The following is a 26,190-nucleotide window of genomic DNA, read 5'->3' on the forward strand; positions in this document are numbered from 1 at the left end:
TCTGCCTCTGGCAGTGCCTTGGAATCTCTCTCTGTCCTTCCTGCCTGCAGTCTGCTGTCAGATGGTAGCCCTGGGGCTCAGCTATGTGTTGCATGAGTGTGTGACCTGGGGCAAGTATCTCTTCCCCTGTTCCCCGAGCCTCAGTTTCCTCATCTGTAAACTGGAGATTCTGATCGTTATTGAGCACATGTTTACTGAGGGCCTGTTCTGGCAGGCAATGTGCTGGAAGCTGGGAATGCGAAGAGGAGTGAGACTGTCCCACTGTCCCCGTGTCCCATGGTGGCTGTACGTACGTGGCATGGAGGTGGGCACAGAGCAGGCATTCAGGGATGGCAGCTCTCCTGTGATGCAGGATTTGTAAGGTCTGCTGCTGACAGCCCAGCAGTCTGGCCTCCTCAGTGGTGGCCTCTCAGGGAGCCTCTCTTTGATTAATGAGTGTCTTTGTCCCTAAAGGACGTGCTGCTAGCTGCCTTCTTGTTTCATCTGGCTGCTGGGCCCCCCAAACAGTTGGCAAAGCAGTTGGCATCATGGACTATTTTTAGGTGGGGGAGTTAGTGGGGTGTGTGGATGTGGTGGGGCCCAGGGGGGTCCAGGAGACAGTTGCTTCACAAGCAACAAGATGGGGGGAGACGAGGAAGAATGCTCTCTTTCAGGAATGTATGGACAAACTTTCACTTCTCCTTCATGACTGGAGCCAAAGGACACCTCCTCTGTACAGCCTTCCTTGATTTCCTCAATAAATACTCCAGAGAGTATTTAAGGGTCTACCCTGTGGGCTTTCCCCAGCTCTTGGTTATGGTTCTAAACATACTGAGAAATAATGTGCTGTAGGGATCTTATCTGATGCATTTCTGGGTCTCTCCTGCTCAGTACCTCTGAACCCCATCCTGCCGTTCCTCATCATAACAACAAGGTATAGAAGTTAAGAGTCCAGATTTTGGAGTCACACAGTTGAGATCTACTCCTGTTCCTTTTCTAGCAAGATAACCACGTTCTGAGTTAAGTTTGTACAACTCTGTTTTCTCATCTGTAAAATAGGGGATTATCGCGCCTGCCTCCCAGAAATTAAAAATCTTACTGCGTTCAAAGCACAGAACATGGCACCTGGCATAGACTGATAGATCTCTTGCAGGACCGGAAGGAGCTGCGCGCTCCCCAAGGTCTCCATCCTCTTTTTGGCTTCTTGGGTAGTGTGTGCGTGCTAGAAGGAAGGAGGAGGTGTTCCCGGACACCCCGGGTCCAGAGGTCACCCCGCGAGAAAGTGACTGAGCTAGGCTGAAGACAGGTCTTCAAGTCGAGTCAATAACAGCATTCTTCCTCGTCCTTCCTGCTAACGGACAACCCCTTCCTCCGACTCCTCTAGTATTTTCCTCCTCTCCTTCCAGCCCTCGCTTCTCTCTAATTCCACGGGTTCCCATTTGGGAGGCGGGGTCTTGGGCAGGAGGTGGAGAGTCCCGCAGCCAAAGGTGGGAAGAGGGGCCTCGCGCCCAGGGCGAAGTCTCCGGCTTGCGGTGGGGGAGGGGGTGCCCGTGTCTCTGGGAGAACCCGTAAGTCCCCAGAAATGAGAGCGGGGTCTGGGGAGCCAGAACCCGGGGATGGTTCTCAAAGATACCGGGGAGTCCCCGAACCAGTGAAGACTGGCTAGGGAGTTTCTGACACAGAGTGGTGGGCCGGGCTTCCCAGAGCCTGGGGCGGGGTGAGGGAGGGGGCGTGGTCTCCATGGAGGGGCGGGGCTCTGTAGACCAGCGTTAAGTTTCGCCGCAGGGGGCGGGGTCTCGGGTGGGGCGGGGCCTCTGGGGGCGGGCCCAACGGGGCGGGGCATCGGGACAGGGGGCGGAGTGTGGCGGTTCGCATTCGCCCCCTCCCCCGGCCCCGGGTGTCCCCGTGACGAGGCAGCGCGGAGCCGCCGCGGGCCGGGCCCATCCCGCAGCAGCGGCCCCGGGGCCAAGCAGGGGCGAGGCGCGAAGGGAGAGGCGCCGAGCGGGACCGGGAGCGCGGCCAGGTGAGACCGCCGGGGCGGAGGGGGCGGGGGCTGCGCCGGGCGGGCTTCGGCGGGCGCGGGGGGCGTGTTTGCGTGTCTGGGGGCGGCAGGGGGAGTGGGTCCGAGGGCCGCCGCCGGGGTGCCGTTGGCGCGCTCTCGGGTCCCGGGTGGGCTCGGCCCCGGTCCGGGCACTGCCTGCGGGGCTCGGGGTGTGCGGGACTGTGTGCGTGCGCGCGCGTGTTTGTGGCGAGGGGCCGCCGGGTGTGTATCTGCGTATGCGCTGGGCCGTCATTGTGCCTGCCCCCAGCGCGGGGCGCGGGCCTGCCCCGGCGCAGTCCCTCCTGCGCGGGGATGTTTTCCAAACAGGCTTCCTGCGGAGACGGGCTCTGCTGCAGCCCCAGCCGGAGGGGGGAGCGCCGCCCCCACAGGCCTCCAGAGACCCGGGCGGCCCTGGGACTGCAGACAGACACCTGAGGGAGGGAGGGGGCGCGCACCCGGGAGGGGTCCAGAGGCCTGCCCGTCCGGTGAGGCCAAGGTGGGGAGACTGAGGCAGATGGATGGGGAGAGGAAGGTGGCGAGACATACGGAGATGGGGAGGGGGGTGAGAAGAGAGACGGCGGAAAAAGGACAGCCCAGGAGGGCAGAGAGTCATTGAGAAAAAAGACAGACAGACAAGGGGCCTAGACCTGCAAAGGGTCTGAATGATTAAGATGGATAAATAGATTCCAAAGACCCCACAGAAGGGTTACTCGGAGGCCACTGGGCCAAGAGCCAACCCAGCAACTAAGTCTAAGATGAGGAATAAGGGTCCTCCAACTCCTGAGGTGTCCCTCTTCCAAGCAGATCCCAGACTGGTTGGTGTCCTGGCCAAAAAGAAGCCTCTTGCCACCCCGTGTTGGTCCACCCCTATGGCCCCACCAAAGATCCTGACTCTCTAAATGGGGGGCCCTCTCCCCTTGGTTCCATCCCACCCGGTTCCCTTCCCCGGTGTCCTGGCAACCCCGCGACAGTTTAAAGGAGGCAGAGGTGGAGCAGTTGCCATAGCAACAGAGGTGGTGAAAGGTCACTTAGCCTAGGTGGCCCTGCAGCAGGCCTGAGCTGGCATTGAGGGGGGTTGGGATGGGAGGTTGCAAAATTCTTTTTCTCCTCTCCCACTGTGCCCAGAATGGTGCTAGAAGGAAACCCTGAAGTGGGGTCTCCCCGAACCTCAGACCTCCGGCATCCAGGGACCCAGGGCTCTTGTGTCCTCTCTTCTCCTGGTGAAGATGCACAGCCAGGCGAGGAGCCCATCAAGTATGGCGAACTCATCGTCCTGGGGTGAGCGACCCTGGTCCAGGTGGGGCAGGGCACCAGGCACCCCCAGGGCAACAGACCAAGGGCCCCAGCTCTCCCCACGTATGACCTTCTGCTGTTTGTCCCTCCTCCCCTTCCCACCTGAGAGACAGAGTTGATCAAACCCACCTCTATTCTTGTTATTTTATCTTCCCATTTTTTTATAAATTCCTGAGAAATCTCTTACTGCCCACCTAAGTTTCTGATCAGAAAAAAAGCAGCACCATCTGCCTTTCCAAAGCAGCCAGCAGGTGTCGGCTGGCGTGAAGAACTCTGCTTCTCCAGCAAAAATGCTTGGTTCAAATCCTGCCTCTGCAAGTTGCTTAACTTCCCTGGGCCTCCATTTCCCCATCTTACAAGTAGGGACGATAATGATACCTCAGAGGGTTGTCAGAGGAATGAAGGAGGTGATTTCTGTAAAGCACGTAGGACAATGCCTGGCACATATCAGGTGTTCTGGGAGGCAGGCTTGTGCCAAGCCCTTTCATGGACATTATTTCATTTCAATCTTCACAAAGATGCTGTGAGGAAGGAGGTGAGGAAACCGAGGCTCAGAGAGGGGAAGTGACTGGTCCAAGGGCACACAGCTGGTAAGTGGCAGGGCTGGGATTCGGACCTAGGTCTTTCTCACTCCAGGTCGAGTGCACTTTGACTAAGCCAGCGCTGACCCTCATGCTACAGATGAGAAAACCGAGGCCAGGAGGAGGGAAGCGATGTGAGCTGGTGGCTGGGTAGACCTCATTCCCTTCCTGGTCTCCCCCTGACCAGGATCCTTGCACCACCCACTTAGCGCTGCCCCCAGGCGCAGATCCCTCTTCTTCCTCCCCCATCCACACTTCCTTTTGGCCTCTCTCTCTGCCATCGGCATGGAAGAAGATATTTGATGAGCTATGCTATCATTATGATTATTTAGAAATAATAGTGGCTACCATGTGCTGACATGGACACGTCATGTGCTTTTTCCTAATAAGTTAACATTTATCAAGGGTTTGCAATCTGTATATGTCAGACTCTGTGCCAAGCATTTTCAAATGCTTTATCTCATTTAGTTCTCACAATGAACCTGCGAGGTAGGTCCTGATTAATTAGCACCATTTTACAGAGGTTATGTGATAAGTGGAAGAGCCAGGATTGAAGCCAGGCTCGGGACTCTGATGGGCCTACCCATCTGAGTCCCGAGCCTGTGTCCAGAACTGGCCCACACCCCCTAAGTGGGAAGAGTTTAGGAGGGCAAAAGTGATTTTGCCCCTGTCAGGGCTGCTTGTATGAGAAAAACAGCTGCTGGGTGTCCCAAAGGAAGGGCAGACTTTCAGCTGAGGGCGAGGCCACTGATGAGGGAGAGTGCAGACCCAAGGGTAGAGACCTCTTCGCTGCGGTTTATGCTTGCTAGAGCAATGAAGCCCCACGCTGGATAGAGCCACCTGGAGAGCACGCTGAAAAGACCCCCTGACAGTCCCATCCCAACCTACAGAATCAGAGTCTCCATGCGTGGAGCCAGGGAATCTACATTATAACAAGACCACAAGAAAACTCTGAATCAAGTGGTCTTTGTCTGTATTTGGCACCTCTTCATCCTGGCACTCCTAGCTCCGAAACCTTCTGTAGCTCCCTAGTCTCACAGAATAAAGTCCAGACTCCTAAGCTTGGTGTTCAGAGCCCTTCCCCCAGCTTCACCTGCCTCGACTTCAGCTCAGCGCCCAAGTCACCACTCCCTGATCTCACCAAACCCTGCCAGTCTCGGGCCCTTCGCTTGGGGCAAGCCTTCCCTCTGGAAGGGCTTCTGCAAGAGGGGCCGGAGTCAGACAGACCCGAGTTCAAATCTCTGACTTTTTCACTTACTAGCCTGGGACCTCAGGCAGGTCAATTTACCTCCCTGAGCCTCAATTTTCCTTATCTGTGAAATGGGAAGAAAGATACTTGCCTGGCAGGACATTGCACAGATTCCATTAGGTAATTAATAACGTGAAACTCCAGGAACACAGGAGGCTCCAGTCCATGGCAGTGATCAAGGCTGTGACTCACCCCATCTTTGCCTTCCACAGTCACTCCCTCTGGATGAAAGCTGGAAGGAAGGTAGAAGTTGACATGTATGGGTATATGGAGCTGGTGGCATTGTGGGTCTGTCTGTTTCTTTCATTCTGGTTTCCATTCGTACTTGTGGTGTCGTAAACAAAAGTTTCCGGTAAAGGTGAATTCTTTCCAGTTCTTCAAGGCCTAGTAAAGGTGTCCCCCCTCTCTGCAACCTGATCTGAGAATTCCCTTCTCCTGCCTCTGGGCCTGTGGTATACAGTTCGTGCCCAGCTTCCTTGAAAAGCTCAGGACACCCCTTCCCTGACATCAAGGAGACAGAACTGACCTGCGGTGTGCCCCCTGTGGCACCCCAGCACCCAGCAGCTGACCAGTCAGGTGTCCAGGAAACACTGGATAATTGAACGAAAGGCCTTTTGAAGATATTCTGCCCCTCATCCTTCTCCCCAAATGCAGCCTGGTAGGGTATGGTCTCCTAGTTTCCGCTGGTTCTAGAGCTTGTTTATGAAGGTAGACTGCCCAGAAGTTGGCAGTTCCTCCAAATCTCTCAGGTGCTCACTTTCTCTCTCTCTCTCTCTCTTTCTTTCTCCCGGCAACCCCTTCTTTTTAACCCCCTACACCCACAGCTACAACGGGTGTCTGGCAAGTGGGGACAAGGGCCGCCGGAGAAGCCGCCTGGCACTGAGCCGCCGGCCCCATGCCAATGGCGTGAAGCCTGACGTTATGCACCACATCTCCACACCGCTCGTCTCCAAGGCAAGCAGCTTGTCCCAGTGGACCTGGACAGAGGTCCCGTGCTCTCTGCCCAAGTCCCAGGTCTTCGGCCTTCTGGGTCCTACCCACACGCGACCAGGGGAGCCCCCTGGTCGCGTACTTACGGCCTTGGGCTGCCAGAGAAATGGTGCGGGGGAGGGATCCCTTGTAGTGCACCGTAGTTACAATTCACAAAATGTTTCTTGGATGACCAGACCCCAGCCATTGAATGGAAATGGTCAGCATCATTTTGAGGTAGCCACGGCTCAGAGGAGGGACGTGACTGTCACACAGCAATGGCAAAGGAAAAGCCTTTGGCTTCAGAGCACTTGGGTTAAGATACAAGCTCTCCTGGGTCTAGCTGTGTGTCTTTAGGCCAGCTTCTTCTCCTCTCTGAGCTGCGGTTCCCTCTGCTATAAAATGGGAGTGATAACGATGCCCCCTTCTTGGGGTGGCCGTAGGGATCAAGTAAGGTAACCTGCATATAGTGCCGGCCACACAGCACTCCCTTGGTGAAGGTAGAGCAGGCCCCTCACTGGGACTGGCCAGCGGGCCTTGGATTCTAGCCTCTGGCTCCAAGGCCCACACTTCTTCTGGCCACATGCCCTGGAAATGACTTCTCCTTTCTCCCCACCAGGCACTGAGTAACCGCGGCCAGCACAGCATCTCGTACACGCTGTCCCGGAGTCACTCGGTCATCGTTGAGTACACGCACGACAGTGACACGGACATGTTCCAGGTATGCTCAGGCTCCTCTGCGTGCCTCTTGGTCACTGGGCCACCAGGCCTCGAGGTCCAGCTCTGCAGGCGTTCCAGGGTGAACCTGGAAGACCGGGGCCGTGGTGAAGTTGCTCTGGGGGCCCCCAGTATAGTCGACTATGCTCCAGATGAAGAAGCAGGATGCCCAGGGAGGGTTGTTGACTTCCTGGGGTCACACAGGAACCTGGTGGCCACATCAAACTTTTAAAAACCCAAGACCAGACACCCAGGCCTCGGGAGGCCACGCAGCTTAGGGGTTCAGAGTGTGACATGAGAGTCACACTGCCTGGGGCAGATCCCAGCTCCATCACTCACCAGCTGGGTGACTTTGGGCAAGAGTCACTCACTTGCTCTGGGCCTCAGTTTCCTCCTCTCTACAGTGGGCCCATAACATACCACTCCATGGACTATCAGGCAGATCAGCTGAGCTACTGCACATGAAGCGCGGGGCTTGGTATCTAGTACCTACAAAAAATTCACTTCCAGACTGGGTGTCACCTTTCCACCTTTCCTTTTTGATCATTCAAAAAAAGAAAAAAAATCAACTCATGTTTATTAAGTAGGGGAGACAGAGAAGCCCCAGACCCCAGTGACTGGATTTGGAGATGCCAGCTGAGAGCCCAGAGGGCCTGGGGAGCTGGCATAGTACTGCTTCCTCCTTGTTGTTTGGTGACCCTGCTTACAGAGCAGCTGCCGGGAACCCGGGCTGGCAGAGGTTGGGGGAAGCCCTTGGGATTGACCTGCACACATAGCATATCTGGGCTTGCTCCCCTCTTCGTCCCAGATCGGCCGCTCCACAGAGAACATGATCGACTTTGTGGTAACAGACACATCCCCCGGGGGAGGGGCTGCCGAGGGCCCCTCAGCCCAGAGCACCATCTCCCGCTACGCCTGCCGCATCTTGTGTGACCGCCGGCCGCCCTATACTGCCCGCATCTATGCCGCTGGCTTCGATGCCTCCAGCAACATCTTCCTTGGAGTGAGTGAGCCCCCCAGGCAGGGACTGGGACGTCATCTGAGAGTGAGCAGAAGGGTCGGGTAGGGAGGGGCAGCACCCTGGGTGATGGACCAGCCGGCAGTCATCCTAACCAGGACCTGTGCTGGGACCGGCGATGCCACTTAACAAATGAGCACTGAGAGGCTCCAAGAGTTCAGCTGTGCAGTGTCCATTCCAGTCCTCTCTGGGTCGCCTCTGACCGTGAGGGTAGAAGGGCAGCATCCCTGGCTCACAGCTGGCTGGGGGGGGGCACTCGGAAATAGGATCTGATCCCAGGTGTGGTCTCAGGAGCGGGCGGCCAAGTGGCGGACTCCCGACGGCCTGATGGACGGCTTAACCACCAATGGGGTCCTGGTGATGCACCCAGCAGGCGGCTTCTCGGAGGACTCAGCCCCGGGTGTCTGGAGGGAGATATCCGTCTGTGGGAACGTGTACACTCTGAGGGACAGCCGCTCTGCACAGCAGCGAGGGAAGCTGGTAGGTGGCCTGCTCCCTGCCCACCTTCTCCCCTCATCCCTGCCGGGCCCTTCCCCCTGATCTCCTCCCCTCCTATCCAAAGGAGCCCCAACAGGCTCCATCTAGGGGCCGTGCACCACTTGCCCCACAGAAAGGGCCAGACCGTAATCTCCAGAACGTAGCCCCACGTGCTGCCGGAGGCCCCTGGGGTGGCGTGTGTTAGAGCAGACGTGAATGCGGCAGTACCTGGTGGCTTTAGGGAGGAATCACAGCCTCTCATGAGGCTGACACTTGGCCCATGTGTGAGCGGATTATAGCCTAAAGTGTTGGCAGTCTGTAAGGTGTCTCTCACGTTCAGACGGATTTAGCCTTATTATCCTCGCCTCGCCGGAAGGGCCCTTAGAGGAGTTCTGACTGAGGGGACAGTGAAGGCTCCACGTGGCACAGATGAGAGAACCCAGGTTCAGAGCTGCGAGAGAGTCCTAGAGAGAGGTAGGGGCCAGCCCAAGGTTATGGGGCCAAGCTCGTCAAATGGGCCATGATGCAGAGCTCTTCACCGTGTGAGCACATCGGGCCGGTGGAGGCAAAATTGCAGGGAAGCGCGGGGCTTCTCTTTCCAGAGCATCAGTTCTGCCGGGAGATCTGGGAAGACTTTACTTTTAAAAACACTGTGCGTGTAAGTTTCAGTAGCAGCCGCTTGTGGAGTCCACGACGTTCCAGGTTCCGTTCCAAGCGCTTACAGTGATTGCTTCGTGAGAACCACTTGAGATAATGGGAAGTATGGGAAGTAGCATCCAGCCTGAGGATAAGGAAATTAAGACGCAGAGAGGTTGAGTTACTCGACCAGGGATGCCGAGTTATAGACAGTGAAGCCAGAATTCACACCCTGACAGGCTAGCTCTAGAGTCCTTGTTTTTAGCCACAGCCAAGAGGACGGCTGCCTTGGGCCGAGTCCCCAAGTTTCCCACTTGTGCCCTTAAGGGAGAGCCTGGGGGGAAACTTCATTTTGGTCCAGATCTCCTGATTTGACTGAAGACATAAGTCCCTGCCCCACTGTGAGGGACAATGCATGCCTGGAGACTTTGACTTGCCCTCCTGTGTGGCTTCTCAGCCCTTCTGGCTCCTCTGCCTCCATCCTTGCCGCTCGTCTGCCCCATCCCTGCCCCCGCCCTGCCCCATCCCTGCCCTCGCCCCGCCGTCTCCTCTGGCCTAGCTGGCCCCCCTGTGCGGGGTGTGTTCTCCAGGGAGGTTTGGTGGGATGGACGGTGGCTTGGCTGAGGGGATGGCCGTGCAACGGCCAGGGGTTGAGCGGCCTCGTGAGCAGTAAGGCCCTTCTGCTGTCTCTGGCAGGTGGAAAATGAGTCCAATGTGCTGCAGGATGGCTCCCTCATTGACCTGTGTGGGGCCACTCTGCTGTGGCGCACGCCGGCGGGGCTGCTGAGGGCCCCCACACTGAAGCAGCTGGAGGCCCAGCGGCAGGAGGCGAACGCGGCACGGCCCCAGTGCCCTGTGGGCCTCAGCACCCTGGCCTTCCCGAGTCCGGCCCGGGGCCGCACAGCACCCGACAAGCAGCAGCCCTGGGTCTACGTCCGGTGTGGCCACGTCCACGGCTACCACGGCTGGGGCTGCAGGAGAGAGCGGGGCCCCCAGGAGCGCGAGTGTCCTCTCTGTCGCCTCGTGGGGCCCTACGTCCCCCTGTGGCTTGGCCAGGAGGCAGGCCTCTGTCTGGACCCTGGGCCACCGAGCCATGCCTTTGCACCTTGCGGCCATGTGTGTTCGGAGAAGACTGCCCGCTACTGGGCCCAGACGCCGCTGCCCCACGGCACCCACGCTTTCCATGCTGCCTGCCCCTTTTGTGGGGCCTGGCTCACCGGCGAGCATGGCTGCGTCCGCCTCATCTTCCAGGGGCCGCTGGACTAGGCTCCCCTGGGGCCCCGGCTGCCACGCCCACCTGCCCACCTAGATCCCCCACCTCCTGCAGCCCAGAGGGAGCTCTGCATGTGGGACTCGACCATAGCCACACCAGATGGACATGTTGGATGGATGGGCTGTGCTCCTCCCCTCTTAACTCTGGTCCCTGAAACCCCTACCCCGGTCAGAATGACGGGGCCCTTAGCACCAGCTCTGTCCCGGGCTGATGGAGGGAAGCCCATCCCTGTGCCCTGGCCCTTCCTGGGGTGTCCCACATCATGCCGCCTACACTGTGTCCCTGGGGGCGTGAAGGGGCCATGGGTTCCTGACCCCCAGCTTAGGCTGGCCGTGCCCTGAGCCTGCCGACCCAGCTCCAGATACCCTGCTGCTGCCCTGGGTTCCTCTATAAATCTCGCTGCTCAGCCTGCCCTCACAGATCCCGCGTGTCCGGCATGCGTGCGGTGCTGCCAGCCCCTGCATGAGTGAGGGGTGGGCAGCAGGCCGGGGCCAGCATCTGCTGGTACCCACTCCAGGCTGGACTCCACGCCACGTGGGCTCTGGGGACTCAGAGACGATCAGACTTGGTTCTCTGCCCGGTGGAAGGCACAGTCTAGTGGACGACAGACCCGATTACCGAATGACAACACGGTTTCCTGGGCACCAGGATCAGAGAATCATCAAGGGCTGCAGAGCTGGTCTCCCAAGCAGGCGGGAGAGTGAGGGAGGCTCGAGTGGGAACTCCCTACAGGAAGGGGAGGGTGCTCTGGGCAGGGGGGAGGCTGAGCACAGGCGAGGGTGTCAGGAAGCAGGGACCTGAGTGAGGGGCCGGAGAAGGGGCTGTAGAGGGCAGAAAGAGGGCTGGAGCAAGAGGTTGGGGCTGCCCTGATGGGGAAGATGCTGGATGGAGGCTTTGGAACCTCGTTTGTGGACAGTCAGGAGCCGGGGGGCGGGGAGGGGACTCGGGGTCCCGGAGTGCTGGCTGTGACAGAAGGGCCACTATTACCAAGTGCCCACCGTGCCCTTCACTGTGCTGCTGCTGCTAATAACTATCTATTAACTAACCAGAAGGTTTTGCTATTTAATGCTCACAGTAACGGGGTGGGGGCGGGGAGGGGTTAACGTTTCTGTTTACAGGGAGATTAAGGCACAGGCGCCAAGTCCCACAGCTAGAAAGTGGCCAAGCCAGGACCCAGATCCGTGACTGCCTGCCTGGCCTCAGCCTGGCCTCTTCCATCACCCTGGGCTGCTTTCCTTGGATGGGGGTGGGAGGGGAGGGGCGGGCAGCCCAGGTCACCGGCACAGCGTGTGTGAATGTGTGGCAGGGAATATGCTTGACCCACAAAGGAGTCGGGTCTGGAGGGGCAGAAAAGAGAAATGAGGGGTGAGGACATTGGGCTGGGGCCTGGTGGCCTTTGGTTGCCACGGAGACCAAGACGGAACCGGACCCTGACTCATCTTGGCTAAGCGGCACCTCTCCCTGAGAACCAAGGCAGGCTCGGTGTGCTGCTGGGGTTGCTTTTAGACCATTCCTGGGGGGAGCAAGCTAGGGAGACTGGTAGATGGAGATTTTGGAAATATAAAAAAATCTGGAGAAGAGGCTGCTAAGTATAGGCCTACTGGGCATCATCCCCAGTTGAAGACGGCCGCCAGAGCCTTCTGGAGTATAGATTCCAAGGGGAGGGCCTGCTGCAGGCCGCACAGCTGGTGCCACAGAGACCAGACCGGGGGCTCTCAAGAGGACAGAGGGCTCCTGAAGGTGGGGAAAAGGGGATCTGATGAGATTCCTGCTCCTGGGCCCCCACATACCACAGTGGGGGAGCCCAGAAGGGGAGGCTCAAGCAACTGTGGGAATATTGTGAGCCCTACATGCACACACAAAACATTGATAATCCAGTTCTCTCTCCTGGCCCTGTTGGGAACCAGGTAAGGGATGTTCCGATCCTGTTTCCAGTAAGGAGAGGAGAGAGAAGAGACAAGTACAGAGCATGGTGCTGCCCCAGGGAGAACTTGGAGGTAGTGGCGGCGGTAAGACAGCCCTGATCTTGGCCCACCTCTGCCCCTTTCCAGCTCTTGGAGCGTCCGTCTCCTCACCTTTTAAATGGAATAGCAATTCCTATATGACCAGATGGCGGTGAATGTTCTGAGAGCACCTGTAGCACAGCAGGTATTTAATGTTCATTCCTCACCTGCCCTTCCTGCATGTCCGTGGGGAAGAACCAAGGCTAGGGATGGCCGTGGCTCCAGTGACGGGATTTCTCCGTGTGATTATGCATGTGTGCGTACTGGGGCCAGTGGAGGAGACAGCGTGGTGGAAGTTCTCAGGAAGGCTAGACCCCAGTTCAGGGACAGCCTGGGTGGCCTCAGGGAAGTCAAGGAAACTAATAGCCCCAGTTTCTCCATCTCCTACAATGGGTAAAATGGGGATATTCTATCAGGGTTTTTGCAAGAATGAAATAGCCTCCATGTTAAGCTGGTGGCATAGGACCTTGTGTGTTAACCGTGAACATAAAAATGTGGCTTCTTTGAGGGTCCCAGGAGTCCTGAGATCTTTTGCGAGCCTGAGCTGCCTGTTGATGGCTAGAGAGCGCCACCGCCTTTACTGGTGCCCCACTCAAATTCACCCGAGTCAGGGGAGTATACCCATTTTAAAGACAATAAAAATTGAGGCACAGGGAAGAAGAGGGGTGACCTTCCTAAGGACATAGAGAATTTATTGAGCTTTTCTCCGTGATGATAGTCATCATCGGAGTCAGCCCCTCCGGGCACAGCACTAGGCAGCAGACTGCCCAGTCATCAGTTTACTCCCAGCTATAGCATCCTTGGGAGTGGGGGCGATTGTTAGCTGGGTTTTCTGGCTGAGGAAGCCAAGACTCAGAGAGGTAAAGTGTCCCGCCCAAGGCTACACAGCCAGTAGATGATGGTGGCCAGATTTGACATTAGATGACCTGGCTCCGCCCACGCTGACCCACGCCCCTCACAATATTCTCCACTGAGCCCAGGCCTGGCGCCAACGCTTGGACATGCCATGCCTGACCCAGGTTGTCCTCTTGTGAGTCAATGCAGACGTGCAAAGCTGGACCTCAGGCCCAGCTCGGTCATGGTCCGCCTTTTGGGGTCCCAGGCAGCTCTCCCTTCCAACAGGCATTGGGCGAACACCAACAAGTTCCAGGCCCCTCGCGTCTTTGTGCTGAGGAAACTGAGGCTCAGAGACGTTTGGTGGCTGCCTTCCAGCCCCTGGCGAATCGATGGCGGTGCAGTGAAGCACTTGTCCCCCCACGGGTGTGATCGCCTCGGCTCATCGGCAGCTGACCTTGTAGGTTCCCAGTGTCCTAAAAGTCTCCAGCTCCTGACCCTCGAATCCACCGAGGGAGGGAGAGTCACATCACTTCCCGAGCGCAGGTTCCCACCTGCAAAACTGAGGAGGTCCCGGGACCCAAAGGAGGGCGGCGCTGGGGCTCTGTTGGGAAGTCCCCGCTGCTCCGTACATGACATCCATGCCGCCCCGCCCGGACTCGAAGCGTCAGCCCGGTCTGCCGGGACTAGGCCGCGGCCAGGCCGGCCACTCCGGCTCCCGGCCGCCGAGCCCGCACCCTCGCGAACAAAGGCCAAGGCCGCAGGGGCCATGCCGCGCGCGACCCAGTAGGGCCCGGGAGCGGAGAGCGGCGGGCGGGCGAAGCGCGCCGAGGGGCACCTATTGGCCGGAGCTGACGTCCATCCGGGCCCCGAAGCCCGACGATTGGCCGCGGGGGGCGGAGTTCGCGGAGCCCCAATGAATGGGGGAGCCGGAAGCAGGAAGTGAGTTTGCGATGAGAGCAGCTGCTGCAGGTGAGGAGCGGCGCCCGGGTTTCGGGGTCACAATGCGTCATCCTCGGGGGACAGGGCGAGTCTGGACCGAAGGCAGGATTATTCCTTTTCTGCCTTCCATCCAGTACCCCTTCCACATTCACCGCGGCCCCGAGCCAAGGAACCCTCCGGGCAGCAAAGAGTTAACTCCGAGGGTTGTGCTGTTGGGGCGGGGCATCCGGAGCGGTGGGGGAGGCTGGACTCTCAGTCCCGGGAAGGGAGGGCGGTGTGGAGAATGTCCTAGGTTGGGAGATCCCGTATTCCCAACGGGATTGTGAGACTTCGGTAAGTCGCGTGGTCTCTCTAAGCCTCAGTCTCACTGTCTGTAAAATGAGTTTTCTTCCAGCTCCGAACTAACGTGGCTCTGTAGTTCCCCTGGCCAAGCACAGGGAGAGTGTTGGAGGATGGAAGGCCAAAGAAAAGGTGTTTAGAAGGATGAGAGTGAGACAGATTGCACACCTTCCTGGTGAGGTTGGCTTTATCATCGCCCCCATTTTATAGAGGTGGAAACTGAGGCACAGAAAAGTGAAACAACTGACTTGGTTTTAGGAGCTAAGGGCTGAATCAGGTTTTGAACCTGGATTTTCCAGCTGGTGGCCTGAAACTCTACCCTTGCCACCACAGTGCTGGGTGAAATTGAAGAACTTATAGGAGAATTCTGAAGAGGAGGCTAAGAAGTCAGGGAAGGAGTAGGGGCGCCTGAGGGCCTGGGCTGGGAGACTAGAGATTCAGGTCTCTGCTTCTGACCTCTCCCTTTGTGTTAGTAGGCAAAGCTCCTAGCCTCTCTGGGCCTCAGTTTCCCCATCGGTAATACTAGGTAGTTTAATTCAGTCTTTAAGGTTGAGGGCCCCAGGCCAACTATGACCTGGTGTATTTTGTAATATCTTTGCCTGTGTTGCCTTAACCTCTGAGCCTCAGTTAACATATCTGCAAATGGGTTTGGGGGAGGATTAAATGACACCATGAGAGTGCTTAGCTAGGTGTGTAGTCAGTATGTGGTAAGTAATGGCTGTGATGATGGTGATGGTTCTCAGCAGGGCCCATGGCGGACGCCCAGTACATCCTGCCCAATGACATCGGTGTGTTTAGCCTGGACTGCCGGGAGGCCTTCCGCCTGCTGTCGCCCACAGAGCGCCTCTATGCCCACCATCTGTCACGGGCCGCCTGGTATGGAGGCCTGGCAGTACTGTTGCAGACCTCTCCTGAGGCCCCCTACATCTATGCCCTGCTTAGCCGCCTCTTCCGCGCCCAGGACCCCGACCAGCTGCGCCAGCTCGCCCTGGCTGAGGGCCTTACCGAGGAGGAGTATCAGGTCAGTTCTTTTAGGTCATTTGGCATTTCCTGAATGGCTTCTGGGTATGAGGGACCACAAGCAGGAGTACAAAGGTCCTTCTCTGTAGAGTAGACCAAGGGCTACAAATATAGGAATGTCTCCTGGACCCTCAGTCTTCCCATCTAGAAAATGTGCATGAAGGTAGTCTGTACCTCCTGGGGTTGCAGTGACCTGATTCCAAGATAAATAGTGGCCACTGTGAGTAAAGGAAACAGCTATGGACACTCAGAGATGGTAGAGGAGGGAGTCCAGGGTAGGAATCAGGAGGTCTGAGTTCTGGACCAGATCTTCCTCTGCCATGTTGTGGGTCCCTGCCTGTGCCCTGGCTTTTGTTCATTTGTGGGTTCATTGGCCAAGAATTACTTAGACGCATTCGTAGTGCATTGCTGTGGTGCAGAAAGACACAAAACGAAACGTGAACATCGCCTATTGGATGGTGGCGTGTACAGCCTTTCAAGTCCTCTGTCTGTGTATTGCATTCCTCTACGTGTACATACGCATGTGCACCAGTTCCTCCCTTTGTCTTTTACATAAATAAGATCATACTCTCTGTATTCTTAGGAGTCCTACTTTTTTTTTTTTTTTTAATTGAACACCTTGTCTTGGAGAACTTCCATTGGGTACATAGAAAGGCACCTCATCCTTTTTGTTGACCGTGAAGCACTCCATTGCAGTGTACACCAAAATCAGTTTATATCGTTGGACATTTGGATTGTTCCTGATTCTTATTAGAACTAGTGCCGCAGTGAGCATACTTGTGCGCATGTATGAGGAGGCTCTATTTCTAGAAGTAGCACTGCTGGGTCAAAAGCTCTGTACATTTACAAGTGATCGATGTTGTTAGGTCATCTTTTATAAAAGTTTCACCAACAATGTATGAGAAAGTGGCCTGTGTTTCTACATGTAAAATAAAGGGATTGGATTGCTTATCTCTGAGCTGAGGCCCAGGCTGTTTCTTCTCCTTTTCTTTAACTTTTAGTGATCACATCCCATCTCTAGACCTTGACTTATTTAAAGAGCTAATGGCTGGGGAAGTGCGACCAGAGTGTTGCTATTCTCCGTGGGACACTTTTGCTTACAAATAGCAGAAACCTGCCTCAAACTGGCTTGAGTGGAAATGAAAATCATGACTTCCGGTTTCCAGTCTGGCATGTAAGGAACTCATAAGTCACCAGTCTGTCCTAGCAAGTGAAAGGTGGAATACGCTGGAAAAATCAATAACATTTCATCTGTCCTTAAGTAAGTGAGGCCACAGGGCTAACTGCTGCCCCCACATGGGAGAGACCAGACAGGTAGGTACAGAGAATCACAGCTCACCAGTGCAAAAGTTCATGAGCAGAAACCTCCCCCAGAACCAATGCTGGAGTCAGAAAACCTGAACTGTGATTGACAGATTGCTGGAGGCTCAGTGTGGGCAGCTCTGAGAGTTTAAAAACTCCAGGAGAATCCAGTCAGAGGAGGGGTCTCCACACTTTCAAGAATTTGGGGAATTTTACCTCCAGGATCTTGGTCCTCACAATGGATTGGATTTCAGAGGAAAAGCCCCTTGTGCTTCTGCCTGGGGGAGGGGTAAGGGAACCATTTTTGAAAAATGCCAGAACATTCTCTTCTTCCCACTTAGCTTTCGGGAGAAACTGTATCAGCAGAGCCTAGAGCCTAACTGACCTCGGTGGAGGAGAATATCCCATTTCAGACAGTTCAAGAACTGTCCTGTCCCACCTAAGGAGGAGGACAGGGACATGGGACACAGAGGCGCATGTGAAGTTCAGTGAGGTAAAGGTTCACTGAGAAACTGCCGAGACCTAATCGTGGGACTGGAGAATGCTTCACGTGCTCCCACATCTTACCATTGTACGACTAAAGGGCCCATTTACAGCAGTTCCTTTTACCAGTGCATCATGTCTGACTATCGAGAAAAAATGACAAAACATACTAAAGGCAAAAAACACAGTTTGAAGAGACAGAGAAAGCATGAGAAGCACATTCCGACATGGCAAGGATGTTGGACTTACCAGACCAGGAGTTAAAACAACTATGGCTGATACGCTAAAGGGCTCTTATGGATAGAGCAGACAACATGCAGGAACAGGTAGGCAGAGACTCAGAAATCCTAAGAAAGAACCCAAACTGCTAGAAGTCAGGAAACATAGAAAAGTCCTAGAAGAAGCCGGAGGAAAATGGATCTTACCTTTAGAGGAGCAAAGATAAGAATTTCATCCAGCTCCTCAGAAACCACACAGGCAAGAAGAGAGTGGATTGAAGTATTTGAAGTATTGCGAGAAAAAGCTACCAGCCAGGGCCGCGTGGGTGGCTCAGTGGGTTGAGCCTCTGCCTTTGGCTTGGGTCGTGGTCTCGGGTCCTGGGGTTGGGCCCCACATTGGGCTCTCTGCTCAGCGGATAGTCTGCTTTCCTCTTTCTCTCTGTTTGCCTCTCTGCCTGCTTGTGATCTCTTTCTCTGTCAAATAAATAAATAAAATCTTTAAAAAAGAGAGAGAGGAACAGAGGAAATCCTTCCTAATTAATTCTATGAGGCCAACATTATCCTAATACCAAAACCAGACAAAGGCAATGCAAGAAAACTACAGACCATTCTCTCATTTACATAGATTAAAAAAATCCTCAAAAATATTAGCAAATCAAATCCAAGAATGTATAAAAAACCATACACCATTACATAGTAGGATTTATCCTGGGCATGCAAATCTGTCTCAATATTTGAAAATAAATAATTTGTCACCTCAACAAGCTAAAGAAGAAAACCACATGATCATATCAGTAGATGCAGAAAAAGCATTTGACAAAATCCGGCACCTATTCACGATCAAACCAAGCAAATTAGAAATATAGGAAAGCTTCCTCAACTTGATAAAGATAAAACCTATCTACAAAAGCCCTACACCTAATGTCATATTTAATGGTGAAAAACTCAAAGCTTTCCCATTTAGATCAGGAACAAGGCAGAGAAGTCCCCTCACTGGTTTTCAGCATTTTACCAGAAGTCCTAGCTAATGCAATAAGGCAAGAACAGGAAATAAAACTTACGCAGATTAAGAAGGAAGACACAGAACTGTCTTGGTTCACAGAAAATATGATTGACCATCTATGTACAAAATCCAAAAGAATTGACCAAAAAACTCCTAAAACTCCTAGGCGATTATAGCAAGGTTGCAGGGTGCAAAGTTAATATGCAAAAGTCAGGGGCACCTGAGTGGCTCAGCTGTCAAGTGTCTGCTTTCAGCTCAGGTCATGATCCCAGGGATTGAGTCCCACCTTGGGCTCCTTGCTCAACAGGGAGCCTGCTTCTCCTTCTGCCTGCCTCTCTCCCTGACAAATAAATAAATGAAATCTTTAAATATGTAGATAGATAGATAGATAAACCAGTTGCTTTTTTTTTTTTTTAATTGATTTGACAGAGACAGGGAGAAAGGGAACACAAGCAGAGGGAGTGGGAGAGGGAGCCAAGCAGGGAGCCTGATGTGGGGCATGATCCCAGGATCCTGAGATTATGACCTGAGCCAAAGGCAGCCACTCAACAAGTAAGCCACCCAGGCACCCCAGTCGGTTGCTTTTATTTTATTTTATTTTAAGATCTATTTGTTTGTTTGTTTATTTATTTGACAGACAGAGATAACAAGTAGGCAGAGAGAGGGGGAAGCAGGCTCCCCGCTGAACAGAGAGCCTGATGCAGGGCTCGATCCCAGGACCCTGGGAATCATGACCTGAGCCGGAGACAAGCTTTAACCCACTGAACCACCCAGGTGCCCCAGTCAGTTGCTTTTAATATACCAGAAAGGAACAATAAAAATTCAAAATGAAAACCATAATACTATTTCTAAATAGCACACAAGGAAGTGAAATACATAGTTCGAAAATACAACAAAACGTGTTTAAAACTTGGGAAAATTACAAACTGATGAAAGATATCAAAGAACTTAATAAGTGGAGAGATAGTCCATGTTCATGAATAGGGATATTCAGATTTATAAGGATGTCAGTCTTGGGGCACCTGGGTGGCTCAGTCAGTTAAGTGTCTGCCTTTGGCTCAGGTCATGATCCTGGGGTCCTGGAATCAACCCCACGTTGGGCTCCCTGCTGAGCAGGGAGTCTGCTTCTCCCTCTTCCCCTCACCCTGCTTATGCTCTCACTCTCTCAAGTAAATAAATAAAATCTTTAAAAAAAATGTCAGTTCTTCCCAACTTTATAGATTCAATGCAATGTGATTAAAAATCCCAGTTATTTTATTTTCAACACAATATTGGGGAAAGAGGGAAGAAGAAGAACAGAGCTGGAGGATCACCACTCACCTTCAAGACTTACTCTAAAGCTGTAGTAATCAACACAGTGCGGTGTTGGCAAAAGGGCAGACAAATACATCAATGCAACAGAATAAAGAGCCTGGAAATAGACCCCCATAAATACAGTCAGCTGATCTTTGACAAAGGAACAAAGCAGCACCGTGGAGTAGAAATAGTCTTTTTTTTTTTTTTTTAAGATTTTATTTATTTATTTGACAGAGAGATCACAAGTAGGCAGAGAGGCAGGCAGAGAGAGATGGGGAAGCAGGCTCCCTGATGAACAGAAAGCCCAATGTGGGGCTCAATCCCAGGACCCTGAGATCATGACCTGAGCCAAAGACAGAGGCTTAACCCACTAAGCCACCCAGGTGCCCCTAAAAATAGTCTTTTCACCAAATGGTTCTGGAACAACTGGACATCTACTTGATAAAAAGAAAGAAAAAAGAGAAAAAAAGAATCTAGACCAGACATGGACATTACATCTTTCACAAAAGTTAATTCAAAGTGGATCAGAGATTTAAATGTTAAATGCAAAAGTTAAAACTCCCAGAAGATAACATAGAAAATCTAGATGACCTTGGGTATGGAGATGACTTTTTAGGTAGGACACCAAGTATGATCCATAAAGAAATAGTTGATAAAGTGGGCTTCAGTATAATTAAAAAGTTCTGCTTTGTGAAAGAAATTGTCAAGAGAATGAAAAATCAAGCCACAGACTGGGGTAAAAATATTTGCAAAAGGTAATATTTGATAAAGGACTCTTAGCCAGAATACATAAAGAACTCTTAAAACTTAACAATAAGAAAACAAACAACCCAATTAAGTGGGCCAAAGACTGTAACAGATACTTCACCAGTGAAGAATGCAGATGGCAAATAAGCCCGTGAGAAGATGTTCTACATCGTATGTCATTAGGAAATTGCAAATAAATAAAGTAATGAGAGAACCACTACACACTCATTAGCTTTGCCGAAATCCACAACATGGACGACACCAGATGCTGTTGCAGGGGTAGCAACACCAGGAACTCTTGTTCATTGCTGGTGGGAATGCAGAATCATATAGCTGCTGTGGGAGGTCATTCGGCAGCTTCTTGCAAAAGAAATGTACTCTTCCTGTGCGATCCAACAGTCATGCTTCTTGGTTATTGACTGAAGTGAAATCTTGAAAGGAGGTAAAAACGTAGGTCCACACAAAAACCTGCAGATGAATGTTTGTAGCAGCTTTATTCACAATTGCCAATGATGGGAGCAACCAAGATGTCCTTCAGTAGCTGAGCTGACAAATTGTGATCCATCCAGACAATGGAATATTACTCAGTGCTGGAAAGAAATGAGGTATCAAGCCATGAAGAGACATGGGAAGGTCAAATGCGTATTACTAAATGCAAGAAGCCAATCTGAAAGCCTACGTACATGTGATTCCATCTATATGATATTCTGGAAAAGATAAAACCGTGGAGATAGGAGAGGGGATCAGTGGTTGCCAGGCATTGAGGGGAGGGATCGTAGGGTGCTAAAACTACTACTCTGTAGTGCAGAGTAACGTGCTGTATGTAATAGTGGGCATATGCCATCCATTTGTCCAAACCCACAGACTGTGCACCAAGAGTGAACCCTTACGTAGACTGGTCTTGGGTGGTGACATGTCCAGGTAGGTTCACCTGTTGTAACAAATGTGCCACTCCAGTGGGAGACGTTGATGATGGGGAGGGCTGTTCATGTGGGGGGGTCAGTGGGTACGTGGGGAATCTGTATACTTTCTGCCCAGTTTTGCTGTGGCTCTAGAATGCTCTAAAAAATAAAGTCTATTTTGAAAAAGAGAACGTTACTGGCTCATATAATTGAAAAGTCTAGGGCTAGAGCAGGCTTTGGTCATGGCTGGATTCAGGGGCTCAGGATACCATACTGACGCAGTCTTCATCTCTCAGCTGGGCTTTCTTTCTTCACTGCAGCAGGGGAGGTCCAGGGGCTCCAGGCTCTATGATCCCTTGTATAAAAACAGAGGCTCTTTGGCACTAGGAAATTGCCTAGGTAGGGCTCTTACCATCTAGCGTGAGCCTGAGCCCACCCCCGGAGTCAGGGAAGGGAGATCCCCCCACCTTCACAAGAGGCAGATTGAGGTCTTGTTGCCAGAGGAAGGGAGACTGAGTTTTGGGCCTGCGATGATGTCCGGATGACCAAGGGCCCTCTAGCTCTAACATCTGATGCTTCCGATGCCAGCTGCCTGGCTGGCTGGGAGCAGAAGACAGGCTTTCTGCACAAGGAGGCAGAGGCACAGTGTTTCAGAGGTCCTATGGAATGGCCGTGGGTGGCTGAGAGGGTGCTGGGCATAGTGGGAACAAAGGTTGGGTGTGTTTGGGGGCTGCTGAGAAGACCAGTTTGGCTGGACAATGGGCATGTGAAGTTGGTCTGTGAAAGTATTTTGGGGCCAGACTGGGGCCTCCTGGGATCTGGGTCCTGCCCCCAGCTTTCCCAGCCTCACCTGTACTGGTTCCTCTGGGTGTTAACATCTCAGGCAGGAACCTCCCTGCGGTGGGGTCTTGTGGGGGATGGGGAGACACTGTGCTTCTGGGTCTCTGATGCCCACCTCCCTCCAGGCGTTCCTGGTCTATGCGGCAGGTATCTACTCCAACATGGGCAACTACAAGTCCTTTGGCGACACCAAGTTTGTTCCCAACCTGCCCAAGGTGAGTTGAGAGCAGGCCGGGGGAGGTGAGGAGTTTGGGGCCGGTGGGATGGTAGTGGGGGCCTGGTCACTGCCATGCTCCTCACCTAGCGAGGGAAAGCAGGATGTCTTCCTGCGGGCAGACAAGGGAAGGGCGTGTGAACTTCAGTGCTTGCAAAAAGGGAGCCTGGTCATCTCATGCCTGGGGATGGTGGAGAGGCAGGGCGCTGTGAGTCCCTTGCGGGCAGGGACTGTGGAGCTCGGGCCCGTCTGGGGCATCAGCAGTTCTTACTCCCCAGCTCTCAGCACTCACTGTCCACACAAGTCGCCTGGCCGTCTTGTTGAAATGCGGCTTCGGACTAACAGGTCTGCGGGGGCGCCTGAGCTCCAGCATCCTTCAACAGCACTGACGCTGCCCGTCGCTCAACTGCACGTTGAGCCTGGCCTTAGGCTTCGGGAGAAGAGCTGGGGGGTGGATGTGGAGGGTGCAGAAGACAGGCTTGGGCGCTGTGGCCCAGCCAGTGGCTTCCTCCCCTGCAGGAGAAGCTGGAACGTGTGATCCTGGGGAGTAAGGCGGCCAGGCAGCACCGGGAAGAAGTCAGGAGCCTCTGGCAGACCTGCGGGGAGCTCATGTTCTCTCTGGAGCCGCGGCTTCGACACCTCGGGCTGGGGAAGGAGGTGAGGACCCCCCCATCATGCAGGAAAGTGGAGGGCATCCTTTGGAAGTCACCTGGCATGGAGGGAAGGGTAATGGGTAGGGAGGCAGTGGGCTTCCATTCTGGCAGTTGTAAGCTGGGAAGCAGGTTGGATGCAGTGCTTTCTGAATGCCCTTCCTGCTGCGGAGGGCAGATGGGAAATGGAGGAGCCCGGGCTTCCCGCCTCTGGAGGCCACTTGGCCACCACGTGGTGCAAGGGACATGGCAAGCCTCCGGGGCAGGCCAGCCTGCGAAAGGCTGGAGCAGAGCTGCAGGAAGGCTGGAGATGGGCCTCTGTGTGCGATTTGTGTTCCAGTTTTCTCCCCTGGAAAGAGATGAGGGGGCAGGGTAGAGGCGGCTGGGAGGAGGGGTGGGAGCCGGAAGGAGTGTGTCCCAACCGCGGCAGTTCCTCCCTCCCACCTGTCCCTTTCCCCGACAGGGAATCACCACCTACTTCTCTGGGGACTGTACCATGGAAGACGCCAAGCTGGCCCAGGACTTTCTGGACTCACAGGTTTGAGGGTTAGGGAACTTGGGACAGGGTGTTCACAGGGTCGCCTTGCCACTGGCACCCACTCTGGGGTCCCAGCTTGGGTCCAGAGACACAGCATCCTGGGTGTTTGAAGTAGGAAAGACTTGGGAATCCTTGTCTGAGAGTTGGCCTGGCTCCAGTGAGGCAGATGTTCCCAGATGTGCCAGGGGACGGAGCACCCCGCCGCCGCCCGCCGCAGGCTGGAGGCCTTGGTGACAGCCTGCGGGCAGGACAGCGGAGACCTCAGAGCCACTTCCGGTTGGGCCCCGGAGTCCACTTGTGGCGTTTACACCCCCAGCAGCTGTGTAAGCAGTTTCTGCTGCATCGCCTCGCCCTGGGTCAGCGCTTAGTAAACGTTGGCGCTCAGCGCACAGAGCAGCGTCTCCGAGCGCCCGGCGGGGGCTGCCCACCCGCTCGCTCCCCTCGCTGCGGACTCAGGCTCCCCCGCACGCCCCAGCCTGCTCTGCCTCCGGACCTCCCCTTCCTGGCGTGAATCCCTTTCCCTCCTCCCGCCTTGTTGCCCGTTCTGGACTTACTCTTCTTCCCCCAACCCCTGCCCTGGTCTTTTCCAGAACCTCAGTGCCTACAACACGCGACTCTTCAAGGGCGTCCTCGAGGACGGGAAGCCGCGCTACGAGGTGCGGCTGGCTTCGGTGCTCGGCGCAGGTGAGCCGCTTCGCACGGCCCTTCTGCTCCCTCCTCAGCACCTCTGCCCCGGGGCGGGGACCTGGCCGGACTCAGGGCAGGGCTTAGTGGGTCCTGCCGGGAGTGACAGGCACGGTAGTCCCTGCAGATGTTGACGGTGGACTTCCTGCCGCTGTGGTCACCGCTGTGCGGGATTTCTCTCTCTGCCTCCGGCCTCCTCTCTCTCACTTCATCTACGGCGTGTTCCTCCCACACGGGGCCTGGTAGTCACCAGCCTGGCCACTCCAGCAGAAAGAGGGCCCTTTTCTCCCAGAAGTTTCTTCAGTAAGGTCTGGGAGTGGCTCTAGTTTCTCTGTTGTGGGTCCCGTATTTATCTGTGAAACAGTCCCTGTGGTCAGGGGACAGATAGATCTCTCATTGTCTGGAGCCTGATCCCAAACCAACCTGGGAGCCAGGTGACAATAAGGTCAGCCCGTCCCACGCACCTGAATTGGAGGTGTGGGCAGGGGATTCTTAGAGGAAAATTGGGGTCTGGTACCAGGTGAGAGGAAAATGCATGCAGTGTGGACAGAAATAGCCAGGCCCCTATGAGGACCTTTGCGAGTGGGCCCTCCCTTTTCCCCTTCCCAGCCCCCAGCCCCATATCCCTGCCCACCTCCTACTTAGACGCTGGGCCCCAGCCATGCTTAGCGGTTTACAGTCCCCTGAAAACCCCGTGTTTGTTGTCACATCTGCTGTCCAGAACTTCGCACGGTCTGTCCCCTTTCCGACCTCAAAGCCCTGCCTCCCATCTACACGTGACGAACACCTCACTAGCTACTCCAGGACCCTGCCCAGTCTTTCCATGACTTTCTTCCCCTTTCCATCATCATACCCAGCAGCTGTGTGGGCATTTTGTCGTCACTGTTGACACGGACTTCTCAGGAGGACGAATTGTGTGTTTCACTGACCACGGTCCCCCCAGTGGCTAGCACTTGGCAGAAACTCAGATCTTTGGTGTGGGACGAGATGAAGATGGCACCCGAACCTTTGGTGGGGGGCACAGAGCATGGCGGAGGGAAAGTTTAGCAATTGGCACGTTGTTGGGTTTGACTCAGGAAAAGGACAGCGGGTCCGTGGGACTAGGTATCGATCACACTGGAATGTAAGCCGAGCCCACACTTCCGTAAGCTCGCTGTGTGCAAGACACGGTGCGAGAGGGAGGCTCTGGTGCCCGAGTGCCGGTTGTGTTACCTCCTGCTGTGTGCAGCTGCCCCCCCCCCCCATTTAGGGACATAAACCCACCTCTTCACGCTCACAGACTCTGTGGGTCAGGAATCAGGATGGGGCACGATCAGAACAGCTTGTGCCTGGTGTCAACGACCGGGGCCTCAGCCTGGGAGACTCGGAGGCCAGGGTGCCATCAGCAGCCAGAGGCTGGAATCCCCCGCAGGCGCACTCATCACACGCCTGGCGGAAGATGCCGGCCGTCAGCTGGGACCTCCGCAGGGGCTATGGGCTAGGACGGCCCACGTGGCTTCCTGACGTTGCTCTTGTTGGCTGGCCTCCCCGAGGGAGCGTGCAGAGAGAGCCAGGCGGAAGCTGGACCCCCTTCGGCAGTCCCTGGTGTCACTTCTGCTAGAGTCACAAGCCTGCCCAGCTTCCAGAGGAGGGCAAAGAGCCCCCGCATCCTGGGGCATGTCACCTTGGGAGGTGGGAGACACTGTGCTTATCTTTTCTTTTTTATGACATAACCTAGAAGTGTATGCTATTGGTCAGGGATTACAAGCAAAATGCAAGAAATCACCACAAATGTAGTGGCACGAAACAACGTAAATTTATTCTGTTGCTGTTCTGGGGGTCCACAGTCAGAGACAAGACTCTAGTTCCTTCTGGAGTCTCCAGGGGGCAGTCTGTTTCCTTGGCTCTTAGCTTCAAGAGGCTGCTTGCTTTCCTTGGCTCCTGTCCCATCTGCCTCCTGCCC

At 54.6% G+C, this 26,190-nt stretch overlaps 2 protein-coding genes across 7 annotated transcripts in view; both read left to right on the forward strand.

Annotated features, from left to right (window-relative positions):
• Positions 1 to 1,895: 1,895 nt before the first annotated feature.
• On the forward strand, positions 1,896 to 11,284 carry PELI3 (pellino E3 ubiquitin protein ligase family member 3). Of its 3 annotated transcripts, XM_044259752.1 has the most exons (8): positions 1,896 to 2,002; positions 3,146 to 3,298; positions 3,832 to 3,903; positions 5,968 to 6,097; positions 6,732 to 6,833; positions 7,638 to 7,832; positions 8,139 to 8,327; positions 9,657 to 11,284. In XM_044259752.1, the coding sequence occupies exons 2-8, from the start codon at positions 3,147 to 3,149 to the stop codon at positions 10,224 to 10,226; spliced, it is 1,410 nt and encodes a 469-aa protein (XP_044115687.1). In that variant the 5' UTR covers positions 1,896 to 2,002; position 3,146; the 3' UTR covers positions 10,227 to 11,284. The 3 variants fall into 3 exon arrangements, with proteins under 3 accessions (XP_044115687.1, XP_044115688.1, XP_044115689.1); XM_044259753.1 differs by lacking the exon at positions 3,832 to 3,903; XM_044259754.1 differs by lacking the exons at positions 1,896 to 2,002; positions 3,832 to 3,903 and having other exon boundaries at positions 3,272 to 3,317.
• Positions 11,285 to 13,990: 2,706 nt separating this feature from the next.
• Positions 13,991 to 26,190, forward strand: part of DPP3 (dipeptidyl peptidase 3) — a 29,522-nt gene continuing 17,322 nt past the window's right edge. Inside the window, exons 1-6 of one of the 4 annotated variants that reach the window (XM_044259755.1) lie at positions 13,991 to 14,042; positions 15,095 to 15,372; positions 22,288 to 22,377; positions 22,896 to 23,033; positions 23,490 to 23,564; positions 24,155 to 24,248. In XM_044259755.1, coding sequence (XP_044115690.1) covers positions 13,991 to 14,042; positions 15,095 to 15,372; positions 22,288 to 22,377; positions 22,896 to 23,033; positions 23,490 to 23,564; positions 24,155 to 24,248 — 727 coding nt within the window. Of the gene's footprint in view, positions 14,043 to 14,247; positions 14,346 to 15,094; positions 15,373 to 22,287; positions 22,378 to 22,895; positions 23,034 to 23,489; positions 23,565 to 24,154; positions 24,249 to 26,190 lie in introns of those variants that run through there. The other 3 variants (XM_044259757.1, XM_044259758.1, XM_044259759.1) reach the window with 3 other exon arrangements.

This window comes from Neovison vison, chromosome 7 (assembly GCF_020171115.1).
Source record: "Neovison vison isolate M4711 chromosome 7, ASM_NN_V1, whole genome shotgun sequence".
Lineage (NCBI taxonomy): Eukaryota > Metazoa > Chordata > Mammalia > Carnivora > Mustelidae > Neogale > Neogale vison.